The sequence below is a fragment of the Calliphora vicina genome, chromosome 1 (genome assembly GCF_958450345.1).
Source record: "Calliphora vicina chromosome 1, idCalVici1.1, whole genome shotgun sequence".
Classification (NCBI taxonomy): domain Eukaryota; kingdom Metazoa; phylum Arthropoda; class Insecta; order Diptera; family Calliphoridae; genus Calliphora; species Calliphora vicina.
This window is the reverse complement of record NC_088780.1, coordinates 77432910-77453753: the sequence shown is the minus strand read 5'-3', so window position 1 is coordinate 77453753 and position 20844 is coordinate 77432910. Positions and strand designations below refer to the sequence as shown.

General features: G+C 33.9%; 1 protein-coding gene across 1 annotated transcript in view; it reads right to left on the bottom strand.

The window, feature by feature from the left end:
* LOC135950764 (gustatory and odorant receptor 21a-like) overlaps positions 1-20844 on the bottom strand; it is a 206155-nt gene that overhangs the window by 127829 nt on the left and 57482 nt on the right. The window contains exon 3 of the mRNA XM_065500297.1: positions 4347-4477. Coding sequence (XP_065356369.1) covers positions 4347-4477 — 131 coding nt within the window. The remainder of the gene's footprint in view (positions 1-4346; positions 4478-20844) is intronic.

The following is a 20844-nucleotide window of genomic DNA, read 5'->3' as shown; positions in this document are numbered from 1 at the left end:
CCCCCTATAACTCAGAGAGTTCTCGACCGATGTTGTTGAAAAATTGTGTCTGAGTTACTATCCAATAGAGCTAACCTCCATATATAGAATCTTTTCGTCGAGCACTATATAAAGCTTAGGAGATATTTGCATTTGAAAATTTAATGTTCAACATTTTTACCCACCCTACTCCAGTTTTTTGATGACCGCGGTTCCAAATATTTCCCGATTTCTCCATTTTTCTTTTATAGGACTAACAACAAATGTATATATGAAATAAAGAAAGAATTGTTTAAAAATCATAACAAAGTTACATTCATTTGAATTTAAAAAATTAAAAAAGGCAATTTTTTGGGAAAAAAGTACTTTTATTCTTTTTAAGTTATCTAACAATTTTATAAGAGGACGTATAATGAATTTATAATTTTTGAAAAACTAACTTTACATCAAATATTTTAAATGAAAAAAAATGTATAAGTTTTTATACCGAGGGGACCAGGTCCATTCAAAAAACGCATATTTTTATGTAAAATTCAACTTTAGAGGAAAAATTCTCAAATCGCATAGTCGATATCAAAATATTGCAAAGTCAGGTCGGTGAAGTCCATTTTGTTTTCCAAGGGCCAGCATGCAAAGTCAAAATTCAAAACTTTAAATCAACTACACCTCCTTTATAGCCAGACGATTTTATTAAAATCGGATTATACGTTTAGAAGATGTATATTTATTCACACATTTTTTTGAGTTCCTCCACTATGTGGTGGTGGGTATAAAAATTATAGCTTTGAAGTATCCCACTGTGATATTAGGTTTATCACAATTTGGGTTTTCTGTATACCAGAAAACCCAAATTGTGATTTATATTTTTGTTATAAAAATAAATCACTGAAAATAACAGTTATAAAATGATTTATATTTAAATGGTTTGGTATGACCTTTATTCGTTTTTGTTGTTTTTTAATGGTTTGGTGTGAGATAAACCATTCATGTGTTCTTGTTCTTAATAACTGTTACTTTCTCTTTTATTTACATACAATAACATATAATTAGCAATTTTTAACAAATTATGGAAATAATGCCGAAACTGATTCGCTACGCAAAAGGGCGAGAATTTCGTGTGCCAAAGTGCTGAGGCGTGAAAAATCTCTACACGAGCAGTGCCTTCGAGCCAAAGTTCTTACTGCTCCCCGGGGCAGTAAGAGCTTTTGGTCATTCGTTAAAAGAATTAAGGATAATGCTGGTTCATCAATTCCTACACTTTTAAGGGATGACCAACCATTCACTGGCCCGGTTGATAAAGCTAACCTTTTGGCTGAATTATTTTCAAATAATTCGAACTTACCGGAAAGCAATCAACCACTACCCGAGCTCGAAAGAGTATCAGTTACCATGCCGGATATATTCTTTCGCGCTCGTGCAGTTAAAAGGGTTTTAGCGGATCTCAACATAAATAAGTCTCCTAGGCCTGATGGTATACCAGCACTGGTCTTAAAGCAGTGTTCTTCGACGCTAGCTCGTCCATTAGCTAACCTTTTCAGCACTTTATACCGTGCCGGCAAATTTCCAGTATGTTGGAAGGTGGCTAATGTAACGCCAATTCCTAAAAAGGGAGAGGCTAACAACCCTGAAAATTATCGCCCAATAGCAATTTGTTCTGCACTTTCCAAAGTTATGGAGAGTATGGTTAACTACCATCTTGTGAAATATTTAGAGTCCAACAATTTACTCAGCGACCGGCAGTATGGCTTTCGAAGAGGACGCTCTACGGGAGACTTGCTAGCCTTCCTATCGGAAAAATGGTGTCGTTCCATACACCGTTTTGGCGAAAGTAAAGTGGTGGCTCTAGATATTTCTAAAGCGTTTGATAGAGTATGGCATGGTGCGCTTTTAGCAAAACTTATTGCTTTTGGTGTTGGTACTATACGAGTTGTTATAGATGGAATTTCATCAAACGAGTTCATGATCAATTCAGGGGTACCGCAAGGCTCCGTCCTTTCTCCTACTCTATTTCTTATCTTTATAAACGACCTTCTACGTCAAACTTCCAACCCTATCTACTCTTTTGCAATTGACAGCAACATTTGCCATTCATATGCATTCAATTATAGACCAAGCCTGTCGGAGATTGGGGCAATGAGGCAAAATATGAATGATACGCTCAACCAAGATCTTGTGACAATCTTTGAATGGGGTTGTGCGAATAGAGACGATTTTAATGCGCGCAAGACTCAATGTTGTATGTTAACCCACAAACGCACAACAGATCATGTTGCTCCATCTGTTTTTATGGGTGGTATAAATATTTAGGAATCAGAAGCTCTTGATGTTCTAGGCATGAGTATTCAGTGCGATGTCCGCTGGACAAAACACATTTTTCGAGTGTCGAAAGAAGCATTCAAGTGCCTTGGTTTTCTAAAACGGTGTAAGAAATACTTCACTCCATCTGATCTCCTTACTATTTACACCACTTATATCCGAGGGCGAAGATGCTTATCGGTGACAGTAGGGTATCCAGCTCTATTGACTCACTGGAACATCGTCGCAATATGGGTTGTGTTTCACTGTTCTACCGATACTACAATGGTATGTGCTCTGCTGAAATTATGGAACTTGTTCCCGAAACCCGTAGATCTTTACGCAACACACGCTCTTCGGCAAGGGCGCATCAATTCGTTGTCGACTGGACAGTAGATCGCACAACACATTACAGGGAAAATTCGTTCTTTAGCCTTACTGTCCGTATGTGGAATAAGCTTCCTCCTGAAGTATTTCCTGTCACTTTCAATATAGGAAAATTCAAATCAAATGTCCACAAACACTACTCCCTCTATCCTCCCTCCCATAACCTATTTTCCTAGTTCCAACACAATGCTTTGCATGAGTAGGGGTCATACCCTGAGTGCTGGTCCAAGAAAGGAGAAAAAAAAATATGATAAGTAAGTAATGAAGTCTGAGTAACAGAAATGAGAATTTTTTTTTAAACTGTTATTAATCTTTTGATAAATTTTATATATTTAAGCGTTGATTTGCATCAAATGCATGTCTGCGATTTATTTTTCATGTACGCAAATAAAAGTCACAAGCTGACCTTTACGAAAAAAATAAATTATAAATCACTCATCCAGATTATTTGTATTTGTATCTTTTCAGTTTCTCTCAACCCCAAACCTAAAATGTTCTCGAATCACTCTCTCAGTGATATATCACAAAAAATTATTTTTAAATGGCTGCGAATGAGAATTTACCATTGAAATGAAAGTGAACCCGATATTTTCGGTCTCTGTTACATTCATAAGAATGTTGTTATGTAGGCAACATGTTTTTTTTGAAAAATATGATAAAAAAAATACTTTTTATTGAATCCCAAAAATGGGATTTTTTCGTTTTTTGGCTATAATATCCATACCAGGGGCGGGGTTATCGGAACCCTTTACAAAATAATTAAGAACATGTTGGGCCATCTAAAATAAGTTACTATATTTTGATATCGACTATGCGATTTGAGAATTTTTGCCCTAAAATTGAATGTTACATAAAAATATGCGTTTTTTTTATGTATAAAAATATGCGTTTTTTATGTATAAAAACTTATACATTTTTTTTCATTTAAAATATTTGATGTAAAGTTAGTTTTTCAAAAAGTATAAATTCCTCTTAGCAATTTGTTAGATAACTTAAAAAGAATAAAAGTACTTTTTTCCCAAAATTTTTTAAATTCAAATGAATGTAACATTGGACCCAGTCATGATTTTTAAACATTTGTTGTTAGACCTATAAAAGAAAAATGGAGAAATCGGGAAATATTTGGAACCGCGGTCATCAAAAAACTGGAATAGGGTGGGTAAAAATGTTGAACATTAAATTTTCAAATGCAAATATCTCCTAAGCTTTATATAGTGCTCGACGAAAAGATTCTATATATGTATTTTTTTTTGATCATTTTAAAAATTGAACATACCCGATGTGTCCTACTTCGGGGACCGCTGGCCCCGCACTTGCTAGGCCCATGAGGTGCAAATTCAAAACTTAAACTCGACAACACTTCCTCTTTAGGCATGTGGAACTTAATTCAAATCGGACTAACCGTTTAGAAGTTACAGATTTATTTCTGGAAATATCTGGAAAGGGGAATCCAGATGAACAAGTTTCCGACATTTTTCCCCCATATGAGATCTGGTATCCATAATGGGGGTTAAAACCTCTACTAATATTTCTAAATTTGGAACACGCCCTTCATCAAATAAAGATGTTATATTTAAATCTATTAAAGTTTTTTTCAAATTAATTTTAAATTTCTCGTTTTTCCCGTTAAAAAAAATGTAAATTTCCCGTACCCCTCAATACATTCGATGTCCATAAGAACTTACCTTTTCAAAACAGGTAGACAAACTATTTGATGCGCTGATGGTTGCTTTTGAATTAATGTAAAGCAAGGCTGCATTCATATTTATCATTGTAATAATATGAAAATAGGCAATAGTATGCCATAGTAGAAATCCTGAAAAGAACGATATTTATTAGAACATAATAAAAAATCAAACACAACAGCAGTCACATACACAGAAAACATATTTATTAAATAACTCGTGATGGAGCTTTATAAAATAAACTAAATATTGTTACGAAATTGAACTATCAATTTCTATTTTACGTTTTTAATGCCTGTTTTTAACATCCACCATCTTTTTTATATATTGTATTATAAGTGGATACTTCTACTTATCAGCACAGTGCTGCCAACATTAACTTTTATAAATAGTACAATCAAGTTACAGCCGGTTAGTGTATTGTAGGCACAGTGGGTGAAATGTAAACAAAAGAATTGAGGAATTAAGGCCCTAATTTTATAAATCACGTCACCAAAGTGATATTTATGTGCAAAGCAAAAACAACATTTCACACATTTTAAAAATTGGTTTTTGTTTTGTGTACACAATTTTCAAATTATGAAAGGCAAATCAACGCTTGAATTTTTGTACGTTTGTTTGGTTCAGAATTTGGACATAAAACAAAAACAAATTTTTGAAATGTGTTAAATGTTGTTTTTGCTTTGCACATAAATATAACTTTGGTGACGTGATTTACAAAATTAGGGTCTAAATCTGTAACTTGTAATGTACACGCTGAAAATTATTAAATAAAAGTTTTAAACTCCAAGTAAATAATCTCATAACCAACTAAGGAACACTTGAGAATCCAATTTATCTCCAATATAAAAATCAATAGAAGTTCTAAAGAAGGTAAAACAATCAAACCAGATACAAATGTCTCTTCTATTCAACATATTCAAATGTATAAGCCTTAGTTGTTAACAAAATCAAAGAAATAAGGACGATGGGAGCCATTTATATGCTATCATGCAGTCGGGTGGGGGTTCGTGTCCTATTTCCTAAATTTGCACAATAAACAAATGAAACTAATAGATGGATTGGCATAAATAGACAAAACAAAATATTTAAATACAAGCCCCAAGTCTAGTCATCATGAAATGAACTTAAAAAATAGAAGTACAGCTGATTTAAATTTGTTTGGAACCCCTAATTTATAATTTATAACAAATTAGAAGACCAAAATTTTATGTTTACTCAATCATAATAACAATATTTATTTTTTTATATTTTTTTCTTAAAATATAGCTTAGATATTTTCCTTGAATACCTATTTGGTCGCTTAGTGGGATACGAGTGGGATATCTATCAAAATAAATATTTTTTAACTCAAGACTTACAATTTTTGACTTTTTTTTTGCAAATTTGAATTTTTCTTCAAAATGGGCCCTTTTTAAAAATTTTTTTTTAGTCAAAAAAATGCTCAGGTCCATTCCTTTAAGATATTTTAGGTCGCTTAGTGGGTTGCGAGTGGGATATCTATCAAAATAAATATTTTGTAACTCAAGACATAGAATTCTTGACTTTTTTTTGCAAAATCGATTTTTTTTCCAATATGGGCCCTTTTTTAAAATTTTTTTTTTTGCTCAAAAGGAAGCCTAGGTCTTTACCTTTAAGACCTATTTGGTAGCATAGTGGGATGCGAGTGGGATATCTATCAAAATAAATGTTTTAACACAAAAATTTTATGTCTTGAGTTACAAAACATTTATTTTGATATATATTCCACTAAGCGACCAAAACCATCTTAAAGGAATAGACATAAGCTTTCTTTATAGCAAAAAAAAATTACAAAAAGGGCCCATTTTAAAAAAAAGGCAAAAAAATTTTTGAATTTGGCAAAAAAAAATCAAAAATTGTATATCTTGAGTTAGAAAATATTTATTTTGATAGATATCCCATTCGTATCCCCCTAAGCGACCTAAAATATCTTAAAGGAATGGACCGAAGCTTTTTTAGACGAAAAAAAATGTTTTTAAAAAGGTCCCATTTTGAAAAAAAAATTCTGTAGCACTCCATAAATATTTTATATACTTTATTTTACTCATTTTATTATTTAAACAAATATTTGAACTTAACGTATAGTTTAAGATACAACTCTGTCTGAATTTTTTTTTTTTTTTTATTGAATCTTTCTTATTAGAAATTTACAAATAAGTATTCAAATCTTAACCTAAACTAAAACTAAAGTTGTTATTGCCGCTGCAATATCCAACATGAGTGCTCGTTAAATGATTATCTGGCCAGATCCAGTGTTTCCAATCGCCTCAGTCTTCTATGACCCTCAAATGACATCAACTCCCTGGCGAGGGGGTTTGGATGATCCATTAGTTTTGAAATGTATTTTAGACTGCAGAGTTTGATCTCCTCGCGTATTATGGGGACATTGAGATCCCTATGGATATTACTATTACTAATGTACCATGGGGCACCTGTTATTGTCCTTAACAGTGCTGACTGCTTTCTTTGCAATTTTTCAACGTTAGATGAGGAGGCTGTTCCCCATAGCTGAATGCCGTATAGCCATATCGGTTTTATAATTGTTTTGTACAAAAGCACTTTGTATTCCAAGTCTAGAGCAGACCGTGGGCCAATTAACCAGTACAGTTGGACTGACTTTAATTTTATTTGCGTAACCTTGGCTTCAATATGGTGGGACCATGTCAAACGGCGATCAAGATGGATACCGAGATATCGCACATGGCTCTGTTCTGGGATTTTGATATTATTTATCTGTATGGAAGGGCAACTTTCTCGTCTTAAAGTAAATGTAACGTGAATTCATTTTGTTGCATTGACCTTAATTTTCCATTTGTCCAGCCATTTTTCCAAATCGCCAATGTGAGACTGGAGTTGTTCAGAAGCTATTACGGGGTTTTCATGTGTACTTAAAAAAACGGTATCATCCGCAAATGTAGATGTGTGAGTCAGTGCGCTCGTGGGCATATCTGCAGTATATAAAATATATAGGAACGGCCCTAGAATACTTCCTGTGGTACACCAGCGGATATTTTTCGACGTGTTGAGATCACATCCTTTGATCTGATTTGGAAAGATCTTTCTTGTATGTAATTTTTAAGCAGTTTATGTACGTTCACAGGTAGTAATCTAGTAATTTTGTATATTAGTCCATCGTGCCAGACTTTATCGAAGGCTTGAGATATGTCAATAAATAATGCGGAACAATACTGCTTGCTCTCGAAGGTTTTCCGAATAAGTGTAGTTATCCGATGTACCTGTTCGATAGTACTATGTTTCCTTCTGAAACCAAATTGATGGTCAGGAATAATGCAATTTTCGTCAAGGTGCACTATAAGTCTCTCAAGTAACAACTTTTCAAAAAGTTTTGAGAATATTGACAATAGGCTAATGGGACGGTATGATGTCACTTGAGTGACATCTTTTCCCGGTTTCAGTATCATAACTATATCAGATATTTTCCATGAGGATGGGAAATATCCAATACGTAGTATTGAGTTAAATATGAACAAAATAATTCTCAGTGGTGAGTTGGGCAGATTACTTATCATCGTGGTAGTAATTTTATCTATACCAGGAGATTTTCCAGCCTTAAGACCTTTGACCGTCGTCCTCACGGCAGAGAACCGGAATTTTAGTGGGGCTGGCACCACATTATTTATGACATTATCTCTAATATATGAATTTGTATCATTTGGGGTAAATACATTCTCCAAGTGATTGGCAAATGCTTCGATTTTTTCTGAAGTATTTTTTGCCCATTCTCCGTTTTGAAGGCGTATGGGCGACTCATATTCAATAGGGCATTGCATATTTTTCACAGCTTTCCAGAGACTATATTCTGTGTTCTTAGTAGGGTCTAAGTTTCTAAGATAATTTCTCAGGTTAGATTCTTTATTAATCTTTAAGGCGACGTGAAGTCTTCTTTGGCACTGATTAAGTTTAGCCTTTACGTTCGGAGATCGCGATTGTTGCCATTGACTTCTGAGTGTTCTCTTTTCTTTGATAAGAGACTCAATGTTTTTAGGACATTTTGAATGTCTGTAATTCCCCAGGGTGACTGGGGGCGTGGACAGTTTAACGGCGTTTGTTAAAATGTCTGTAAATATATCGACAGCGGATTGTATTTCATACTCATTTTTCAATGAGATGTTTTGTGGCAAGTGTGAGCTAACATACATTTTATACTTTAACCAGTTCGTTTTCTTGTTAGGAAAACAAGAGTAAGAGTTTTCCAATTTACTTGGAACTGCTAATAACGTTAAAACTGTAGGCGAGTGGTCTGACGAGAGGTCCAGCGAAGGGATCACTGAAATAAATTCTCGTTTTATATTCTTGATTACAGCGAAGTCAATTAGATCGGGAATATTATTGAGGTCTGTAGGCCAATAAGTAGGTTGGCCACTAGATATGGCATCTAGTCTGTTAGACGATATTGCTTCTAACAGTTGCCTCCCTCTAGGAGTAATAAGGCGAGAGCCCCAAAATGTATGTTTTGCATTGTAATCACCAGCTGCTATAAATCTTGGACCTAGAGTCCTAAAATATTCGAGAAACTGCTCTCGATTAATATTATACCTAGGAGGACAATATATTGAAGATATTGTAACTCTACCATCAGGTATATTTATAGATGTGGCCTGGATGTGATCCGTTTTATATTCTGGCATTGGGAAATGCTTAATATCATTTCTCACTAATATAGCTGTTCCACCACAAGCTCTACCACTTGGATGTTTTGTATCATAAGTATAGTATCCGTTAATTCTGAAACAGTTCTTTATGGTAAAGTGTGTTTCAGAAAGGAGTAGTACATCAATTTCCTGAAGGTGGAGAAATTGTTGTACTTCATTCTTATGTTGGCTAAGGCCGTTAGCATTCCAAAAACAAATTCTTAGAGAATTAATTTTTTATTTAGCAGGATCTGCATGAGCATGCTTTGATTCTGCATCAATTGTTGAAACATATTTTGCATGTTCGTCATGAAACTGTTCATGGTTTGAATTAGATTCTCAATAGAGCTTTGAGAGTTAGTGTCGGGTACTGGTACACCCTCTTTTAGTGCATATGAAAATAATGGGGTATTATTTCCATTGCTTCTTTTCATTTGGGTAACTGAACCCTCATTTGTCGTATTGGCATACGATTTGTTTTTATAATTATCATTTATGATGCCTCTATATTGAGCACTAGAAGCACCAGTGTTTGTTTTCATTTGGGTAACTGAACCCTCATTTGTCGTATGGGCATACGATTTGTTTTGATTATTGTTTTTTATGATACTTCTATATTGAGCACTAGAAGCATCAGGAAGGCTTGAAAAGTTAGAAGCCGTATATTGAGCATATAAAGGTCTTCTTGCCTTCGTTGAATCCTGTATGCGTAGGAATACTGGGCATCCACGGTAGTTTGCGGTGTGATTTTGACCACAGTTACTACATTTTCTTATATTATCTATTTTTGAGTGGGGACATTCTTGACTTTTATGAATATCTCCACATCTTACACATACAGAAGGTAATTTGCAGAATGTTCAGGTGTGACCGAACTCTTGGCAATTAAGGCACTGAGGTGGGCCTATGCGCTTAATTGGTTCTTCTCCAATTATTTTACGATTAAGAAGATATCTTAAACCGTATATTGGATGAGTGTCACCCTTTTTCTTTAATTGAGAAGAGTTGAAAGTGATTTCAACTCTAAAAATTGGTTGAGGAATTTTATTCTTATTTATTATGTTGTGAATGGACTTCACTTCAAAGCCTTCAGACTCTAGCGCCTTTTTAATATCATCAGTTGGCTCAGAACTATCTATACCTTTGATGACTACTGTCAAACCTTTTGCACTTTTCAGTTGATATGTATAATAGTTTCTTTTCTCGGAATCGAAATTATCAACAATCATTCTGAAATTTTTTTCCGAATAAGTTTGTACCTTTGTCTCTAGAATATTTCCTTTACGTAGAGAGACCACGTGGAAATTCTCCTTACCTACAAGTTGGGACAATTTGTTCACCAAAACATTTGTAGTAGGTTCGCGCAAATATAGAGGAGGTGGCTTATAGTCTTTTAAAGGCTTTGCGGGTTTTTCCTTACTTTCTTGATTGTCAAGAATTGCAAAACGATTTTGATTTACCGGATTTTTCTTCGCCTGTTTTAGATTTGGTTCCAATTTTGATGTCCTAGGACTGGACTTGCGTTTAGTTATAGTGATGTAACGGTCCATTCCTGTTAGGATTTTTCCCGTATTTTTCACTATACTTCGAGTGTTTTTTGGTATGGCACCAGTATTTTTTAATGTAAAACTCGATTGATTTTGCTTATCATCACCGGTTTTTATAGAGTTAATATTTTCATTACTACTATTTGTGACATTGATCACAGTAGCATTACTATTTTCAGCAACCATTTGAGTTGTTGTTTGTTTTTCTATAATTTCTTTTATGTTGTCTTCTACACAATTGTTTTGTTTTGGCGCACTAGAGAGTGGAGATCTCTCGTTTGTTGTTGTTCTTACACTTAAATAATTTTTGTGATCTTTTGGATCATATGTATTATTATTGTTGTATGGAGAGCTCACAACAATGTATGCATTATTTCCATTGCTGCTGAGCCTCCTTTCACTTGTTGGAGAGTAAGAGAAACTCATACACAAACACTACACTCTTTATTTAGGGTTTTATTTATTTATGTTGTTGTTTTTTTTATTACTTTTGCTTTGTTTTTTTTTCTTATTTGTTAATATTTGCATTAACAAACAGTTTTTTTATTTTTTTTGGCTGATTAAATCAATATTTAAATATATTTATAAGTATTTAATAAGCGTCCATTCGCTGTTACTTATCTTTGTATATATTTTTTTTTGTATTTATCTTCACAATTATTTTATTTATTTATTTGTGAGAGCGATGTAAAACACGTCTATCCACTGTAAACGGCAGATTGAAAAATGAAAAATGTATGAATTTATGTCAATTTATTTTAACTTTTATTTTTAAATGCAACTCTGTATGAAGACATACTAATATTTGAAATTAACGTTTACTTTATATGCAACCCTATGTTTTTTTGAATGATATTTAGAGTCAACTATGTGCATTTATATTGTTATTGTATTTACCAATTAACAACCATGCTTGAAAATGGTATAAAAGCAGCGACACTGCTGTGAAGAATTTGAGTAGAATTCTAAAGCTCAAGCAATACAGTTCATTGTCTAGACTTATATAAAGTACCGGACATGCACCTTTTGCTGAGTTAAGAACCTAAATCTACTAGTGAAAAGTATTATTTTAAATCGAAATTCTTAAATAAATAGTTAGTATTATAAATTTTGTGTTTTAATTAATGACAACGTACATTCTTCGCAATAAGATTGTCTCATTGGCGCCCAACTCAGTGGCCTCGAAACATTTAAAAGCCGAGGAAGAAGTGGAAAAGGCTTATAAAACCGAAGCAACATCTGTGGCAGTTGAAATTGGCAATAAAACGGTTTTCGTGGAAAACGAAGCCGGTAGCAGATCGGCTGACATCATTACAGCAAGTGTAAACGTTGAAAGCATGGCAACATTTTCTTCTGAACAATTCCAGCAAATTCTAGCGGCTATGGGTGGTGGTAACAGCAGAGGCGGTTCCTTTACTCAATGCACAGCACGCTACAAGGGGCAGAGAGACCCCGCTGCTGTTGAGGAATTTTTGGGGGCCATCAGCATGTACAAGGACATAGAAAAAATTTCTGAAGCAGATGCAGTACGTGGAATGCCCCTACTGCTTGAAGACTATGCAGCTTCGTGGTGGATTGGTGTCAAGGACACAGTGGCCAGTTTTGAGGATGTACAAGCTCTCATCCGTACAACATTTTCGCCACCAATACCAGACTGTATTTTTTTCAACATTTTTGAGCTAAAACAACAGAAGAGAGAACGTACAGATAGCTTCATCTGCAAAAAGAGGCTCCTGCTGTCCCAATTAAAAGTCTGAGGAAGTGTCTGAGGAAGTGCTGCTGAATATGATTTATGGCCTGCTAAGCATAACTATTCATGAGCGCGTTCGCCGTCGGGAAGGACTCCGTTTGTAACGGAGTCCTTCCCGACAAAAGGTAACGCGGACATGAAACAGCAACCGCTGTTGTTTTTGCCACTTAAAAGGCCACACTATTGAAACCTGTTTCAAGAAGAAAAAACGTGATGAGCAACAGGCCAAACAACAGATAGGTGACCAGCAACAAACGAATCAACAAAAACAAGTAAGTCAACCACACACGAATTTGGTAAGGAAATCAAGTTTTTCCTGTTATGGATGTGGTGCACCAGGGGTATACCGTGCAAATTGCCCAACATGTAGTAACCACTCTAAGGAAAGCCCTCAATACTTATCATTCAATTCTCTGTCATCTACCATTATTGGACACGCATTGCCTACAACGCATATTGAAATTTTTGGGTTGAAATGGGAAGCAGTTTTTGACTCTGGCGCAAAAACAAGCATAGCCAGCCTTAACCTGAAAAAGATCTTGACTAAAAATTGTTGTGTATTTCAAGATGTTCTTGCCGAGGTTACTCTGGCCAACGGTTCCAGCACCACAGGTAAGGTAATGCACACAATCTGTGTCGTGTTAATTGGCGGTAGAGTCCGAAAGATCCGACTCATGTATCTCCCGAACACCGATAAAAGTCGTACCTTATTTGGAGCGGACTTTTTGGAACAGGCTGGAATAGTCCTTAAGTCTTTGAGGATGAGCCAAAAACCAAACATTATTTTACAAATCCTCTTGAAGTTGGTATTTTTAGCATGGACATTAACAGTGATGAGTGTTCTCCATGCAGTAAGGCGATAAGCGAAGTTTCGAAGTTCGTCAGTTGTGTTGAAAACAAGAGAAAAATATTACCATTATCAAACACACCCAAAAATTTGAATGATTACTCACCACATTCTATCCAGAATATCTTTCGAGACGCGATACCTGTTGGAGAGAGGACGCCTGGTGAAATTTCGACATTATTTGCTCCCCATATCAAAGTCCGAAAATCCGACCGAGACGCTTACTTGGCTGAGATTTTTATGCCTTTATATTCATTGGATATCCACCTTTTGAAAGATTCCGATGGTATTGGGTTAACGGACAAGGAACGCGAAGACTTGCACAAACTACTAATATCCCACGGCAATATTTTTGAGGAACCAATTGGAGCTACACCATTTGCTGTTCATCGCATCCACACTAAGAGCCACGATCCAATTGCTACTCCTCCATATCGTTTATAACCAACTAGGAAACAAGCTCTGACGGACGAAATCTCCAGAATGCTAAGATTGGGAGTTATTGTCGAATGTCAGTCACCTTGGGCAGCAAGGTGGAATACTTGTATGTATAGACTACCGCGAATTAAACGCTATCACTGAACCAGACCGTTATCCATTACAGAGAATGGATGACATTTTACATGAGGCGAAAGCTACCAGCTTTATGTCCACACTGGATCTCCATTGTGGTTATTGGCAGATATGAGTCCATCCAGATGATCAGGATAAGACAGCATTTGTGACACCATTTGGAATGTACAAATTCACCAGAATGTCGTTTGGGCTGCGAAATACTGCAGCAACGTTCCAGCGTCTCATTGATCGAATGAAAACTTCTCTGGGAGATACGATACTATTAGCTTATTTAGATGACATCATCCCCTGCTCACTCACTTTTGAGCAGCACCTAAAAGATTTGGAACACATTTTTCAACGACTTCGAGATTTCGGTTTAAAGGTAAATTTGGAAAAATGTCGATTCGCTTGTAATGAAGTCAAGTACTTTGGTCATGTGCTCACTCCAAAAGGTATCATGACTGATCCGGAGAAGATATCAACATTACGACAACGCAAGGAACCTAAAAATATGAAGGAATTACTCTCATTCTTGCAAGCCTGCTCTTGGTATCGCCGGTTTATACCCTCGTTCGCAGACGTGTCCAAACCATTATCAGCACTAACGAGGAAAAATGTCGCATGGAATTGGACAGCAGAACAACAAAATGCCTTTGAACAACTGAGAATGTTACTAACATCTGCTCCCATTTTAAAGCAAGCTATAGACGATCAGCCCTTTGTATTGAAAACAGATGCCAGTGGTTACGCTCTTGGGGTGAGCACCCTATTGAATATGCCAGAAGCGAGAAGCGCTTGCCATTGTATGGGCCGTTCAAAAATTCCGTGGTTACATTGAGGGAGTTCCTGTAAAACTAATTACTGATCACCAACCATTGAAATGGCTAATGAATATAAAATCACCAACTGGTTGCCTGGCCCGATGGGCGCTGTTATTGCAACCATTTGATATAAAAATCGAATATAAACCTGGAAAAACTAATGTCATTGCCGACACATTATCCAGACCACCATGTGAAGACAATCTAAAATATTTTAATGCTTCGAATCAAACAGTGAGGATATTGTTCATTGGTCCAAAAGAGGTTATATAATTAACGATGGTATACTATATTGCTCCGACAATGAAGATTCTGATGATGCTCAACTAGTTGTTCCAATTAATGAACGGAATTAAATTTTAAAATACTACCATAACGATGAAACAGCCGGCCATTATGGTATAGATAGAACCATGAAGAAGATTACATCCAGATACTATTGGCCGGGAATCCGTAAAGACATCTAAAAACACGTAAAAGAGTGTATAGAATGCCAGAGGTATAAGGCAACAAATCATCAAGAGGATTCCAATGGATTTTTATCGTAGAGGATATTGCCAGTAGATGGGTAGAACTATTTCCACTTGAAGTTGCTACAGCCGAAGCATGCGCCAAGACTCTGATAGACGAAGTATTTTTACGCTATGGAGTACCTCGCAAAATAATTAGTGACAATGGAGTACAATTTGTCTCCGCTGTCATGCAGAAAGTTATATACTGCTTTGATATTCAACACATATTAACACCAGTATACTACCCGGAGGCAAACCCAGTGGAACGCAAAAATCGTGACATGAAAGTCCAGTCCGAAAACTTTGTGGCTGAAATCAGCCCATACCTTCACACCTTAACAGATGTGTTTAAAGATATTAAGGAAAATGTATACAGACAACAAGATCGTAACAAACGCTATAGTAATATACACAGACGTAATCAACACCCGTTGGAAATTGGTTCCAAGGTATTAGTAACAACCCATCTATTAAATTAAACAGCAAAGGAGTTACAGCTAAATTTGTGCCGAAAAGAGATGGTCCTTACGTGATAATAAACAGGAAAGGAACAACTTCATATATAATTGCTCATGAAGACGACCTAACTATACCATTGGGGACTTATCACGCATCAGCCCTGACACCAGTAGTAGGTCATTCAGATGAAGTCTTACAACCTGTACAGAGGATAAAACGAAGAGGTCGCCCACGGAAGACATAGCTGCTGCCTCACCGGGTCGTCATCGGCATCAGAGGGGGAGTCTGTAGCACTCCATAATTCTTTTATATACTTTATTTTACTCATTATTTAAACCAATATTTGAACTTAACGTATAGTTTAAGATACAACTCTGTATGAATTTATGTCAATTTATTTTAACTTTTATTTTTAATTGCAACTCTGTATGAAGACATACTAATAATTGAAATTAACGTTTACTTTATATGCAACCCTATCGCCGTGAAAATAACAAAGTAGTTTATCAAACTAAATTGGTTTCACTCAATTTGAAAAGAGTAACACAAAAATACTCTCTTGCAGACTTTGTGCAGCCAAAAAATTAGTATTTTTTGCTTTGCAGAAGTGGAGCCAAGTTTATTTATGCTTAGTACATATAATTTTACGTAATTTATATGGCAACACCTCAAATTTAATCATGTGCAGTGTATGTGTTGTTCTTCTTCTTTTTAATATATGGGAGAGGATTTTTGAGTTAACAAACTACTTAACAAACTAATGTGCTGTTTTTCTATAGCGAACGAGTGATTTGAGAGGACGTTTTACATGTATTTTGTTTTTGTTACAATAACAAAACACATGTTAAATTTCCACTCAAAGTACACGTTCGCTATAGAAAAACAGCACATAAATAAAAGAGATGAAGTGAAAAAAACATTTATTCAAATATTTATTAAATTAAAATAAATAATATAAAAATATTTACATTTCATTATTTCTATTTAATTTATATTTATTTATAGGTTTTTGTTGAACAAAGATTTCAAAAACTTTACTGAATACACTCTTTTGGCCCTGGGGCCAAATTTAGGACTTCTGACCGGGTTTGGTCAATGGCTTGTTATAGTGGACCACAATACCTACATTTTGCAATATTCAGTTTTTTCGTCTTTAGTTTTTTGTTGAACAAAGTTGTCAAAAAACTATTTTTTCAAAATTTGTTCAACATAAAAATTTATTTGCTTTAGAAAGGTTTTTCTTATTTTTTATTTATGTTTTAAAATATTAAAAATATTTAGTCCCTGTTATATTTTTCGAAGTTCTCGAAATACTAATAGAAAACAAAAGTGTTAGTAGGATTATAGTTGAAGCAAAAAGTCGACTTTTCGATCTTTCGACTTTTTTATTTAAATCTAGTTTTTTCGACTTTTCGAATATTGTCAACTTTTTACCATATCTTAAAGGGGGGTCAGACGGCATGTATTGCTTGTGTTTTGTGCCATGTAATTGGACATTTTTCCATATGTAAACATGTACATACTAGGGATGCCAAACGGGACTGGGTTTTACAAATCCCGGGATTCGGGATTTTAGAAATGTAAATCCCGGGATCCCGGGATTTTTCGGGACCCCGGGATTTTTCGGGATCCCGGGATTTTTCGGGATTTCGGGATTTTTCGGGACTTCGGGATTTTACTTAAACGTCAAAAACATCAAATTCAACAATAAAAACAATTAATTTCATTAATATATTTAAGTAAAAATATAACAAATCAAAAACTAATGCATTAAATTAAAATAAATGGTCCATGATTTCCGCTAGCTCCATACAATTGTCCCCCGGAGTACTGTTTGAGCAGTCATAAATATCTTGATTATGCGGCAATCCTTATAAAATTTTGCACAAAATAAGTTGTAAGTACTCTGAAATTATACTGTAGAATACTGCGGAAATCGGGCTGCATTTGCCCCTAGTCCGCTTCAGAAAATAACTTGAACATAAATTTCGTAAAACTGTAAATTGTGTAAAAGCCTGTCAATGCAAGGGAGACGTGCTGCTCCCTGATTCAAATGAAAAAATCTGGCTGCGTTTGGATTTGAAGCGAGATTAGTATTATAAATATGCTGAAATTTAGCTTTCTAAGTATTTTGGGTGCTTCAAAAATCTTCCTAAAATATCAAAAATCTCATAATATTTCGGGATTTGTTAATCCCGGGATTCTTTTTCACAAATCCCGGGATTCGGGAAATCCCGATCCCGAAAAATCCCGGGATTTTCGGGATCGGGATTTCGGGATTGGCATCCCTAGTACATACCGTGTGATCCATATGAAACTTTGTGTATGTAAAATACATGTGTATTACTCGTGACATTTTTTGCAATTAGAGCATGTTCTATTTTCGTGTGTATAACAGTGTTGTATTTTGAAATACAACACTGTGTGAGTGCAAAATAAAAAAACAAAACCAAAAATAGTAAAGAAAAATCATAACAAAATAAATTTCATTGCATTAAATATATGTATTGTGATTTAAAAATGTTTTAAATAAATATATTGTTAAAAACAACAAACATATAAACTAATAGAGGTTATGTCACATGCAATTACATATGTACGTTTGAACGTGGAAATTATGAATCGTATGTATAACGTGAATTTTGTCATACACATGGAATTCCATATGTATCGAATACATGTCCCAATACACAAGCAATACATGCCGTCTGACCCCCCTATTAGTGTAAAAAATACATGGTTACTACCAGGGCAGACTTAGAAAGGTGACTGCATCACTACAACAATACAAAAACAACAGGTACTTTGTTTTTGTTAAAAAGTAGGTGAACTGTCAAAGTTGCCTGTTGTTGTTTTTGCTTTTGGGTTCGTTGTATTTTTCGCCACAACAACCACAAGTGAATTGACAATTCAAACTGAATAAAAAAAATAATCAGCTGTTTCATCTCAGTCACCTTTCTAAGTGTGCACTGGTTACTAGGGTTCTATAGCTGAAACAAAAAGTCGACTTTTCGACTTTTTCCGTTTTTTAAAAAGTCGACTTTTCGAACTTTCGACTTCTTTCGTTTTTTAAAAAGTCGACTTTTCGAACTTTCGACTTTTGGTAATTTATATAAGTCGACTTTTCGACTTTTTAGTTAAATCGACTTTTTTAGACTATTTTCGACTTTCCGACTATTTTCAACTCTTTACCATTTCTTGTAACAAATACATAGTTTCTAAATTTATTGATGCGCCTTTTGTAATGTTTAGCAATAAAAATGAAATTTATCAAAGCGATAATAGTTAGAAGAATGTTGTGTAGAAAAAAGCTTTAATTTATAAACATTTATTTATTATTTATATTAGCATACACTACAAAAAATGCAAGTGTACCAAATTGCAATAGTTTTAATATATTTTTTAAATATTTTTTTAACATTCTAAAAAGTCGACTTTTATCGACTATTCGACTTTTATCGACTATTTTCGACTTTTATCGACTATTCGACTTTTTTCGACTTTTATCGACTATTTTCGACTTTTATCGACTATTCGACTTTTGAGATAACATAATCGATTGTTCGACTTTTTTCCGACCAAAAAGTCGATTTCGACTTTTCGACTTTTTTCAGCAAAAAGTCGATTGTTCGAACAATCGACTTATAGAACCCTAGTTACTACATTTATTGATACGCCTTTTCCAATAAAAATTAAATATATCAAGGCAACTTTTTTCTATTTTTAAAATGTCGACTTTTCGAACTTGCTACTTTAATTTAAATCGACACTTCGACTATTTTCGACTTTTTACCATGTCTAGTAAAAAATACATGATGGCTACATTTATTGATGTACCTTTTGTAATGTTTAGCAATGAATGAAAAGATTTTTTAATTTCCTCCCGGGAAAGAAAAAAGTCCGGGAAATTAGGAACCCTAGTATCAACTAAAAATACAACCAAATTTAAATAAAACATTTTGATTATTTTTAACTTGAATAAAGGCTCAAATCAAAATAATACTTTTTTTGTTGGGGTATTCACAATGTCTGCTATTAGTCATATTGTCATAATATATTATAATAGTTGTTGTTGTGTTTTAAAAAAAAAGTATTATTTTATGACAAAAAAATAAACATAGTTCAAATAGTGTTATTAGTTTAGAACTTTTTTGTTTGAAACACAGCAAAAATTTTTTTAAAATATCAAAATATATCTGTTTATATTCTTTTCATATTAATTATTTTTTAAAATTATAAGAAAAAACTACTTATTCTTAAACAATCAATATTTCGGTTAGGTAAGGGTCTATTTTTCTATAATTGACAGCTAACGCCTCAAAAATAAAAATGTTTATTACTAATTTATTTTATATTATTTCATTATGGCTAGTAACATGAGATGCTGTAGTAAATAATATGTTTTGTTACATTTTGATACAAATTTTAAGATAAAATCAAAATACAATATTAGCGATATTTAAAAAACTGCAAATGAAGAAATTCTATTGCTGTAGTTAGATTCAAATGTGTATGAAGCAATAAATGACTACATAAAAATTAATTAATATCAAAAATATTTATTTGTTTTAGTTTTGATGGACGTGTTGCAGCTCAATTAGCCTTTACTCCCATCAAGGTCTTAGTCATCGCAATTTATCGGGTGATTACTTTGCGGATTGTTCCTTTACCTCTTTGTACATTTATACTCAATCTCTATTAGATAAATTATACAAACAAATTTAGGTTTTTTAAACAAATACATATTTCAAATTAAATTATAAATAAAAATTTTATGTTTATTAATTGAACATTTATAAAAAAGATCTGTGTTAAAATTCATTTTTTAGATTATTTACAAAATAACAACAAATATTTTTCTAAAATATTTTGAATTAAACTATAAGTAGTCTTTAAACTTAAATTTTTTGATAGAGCTGGCAGTTGCTAAACAATCATCTATCATTAATTGAAATTATAAGGTATTCATTCGAGTAATGATCGTTCGATTAATCGAATAATATCTTACGAATAATTATTCGAACAATTAAAAAATTACGATTTTCGTATAACGAACAATTTATTAGAACATAAGGTACTTTTTTAAATTTTATTTAAATTTTTTGGGAAAATGTATTTTATTTATTTCTTATTGTTTATTTCTTTATTTATAACTAGCTGACCCGGTGCGCTTCGCCACCCCAATTAGAAGAAAGAAATAGTACTATCAAGTCTCATTTTGTGAATCTATTTGTAAATGTCTAATTTCATATTTCTGGGTCCATTATTATAGAAAATGCAAAATGTGTTCCTAATTTTAAATTTTTATGTTTATTATTATAAAATATTCAA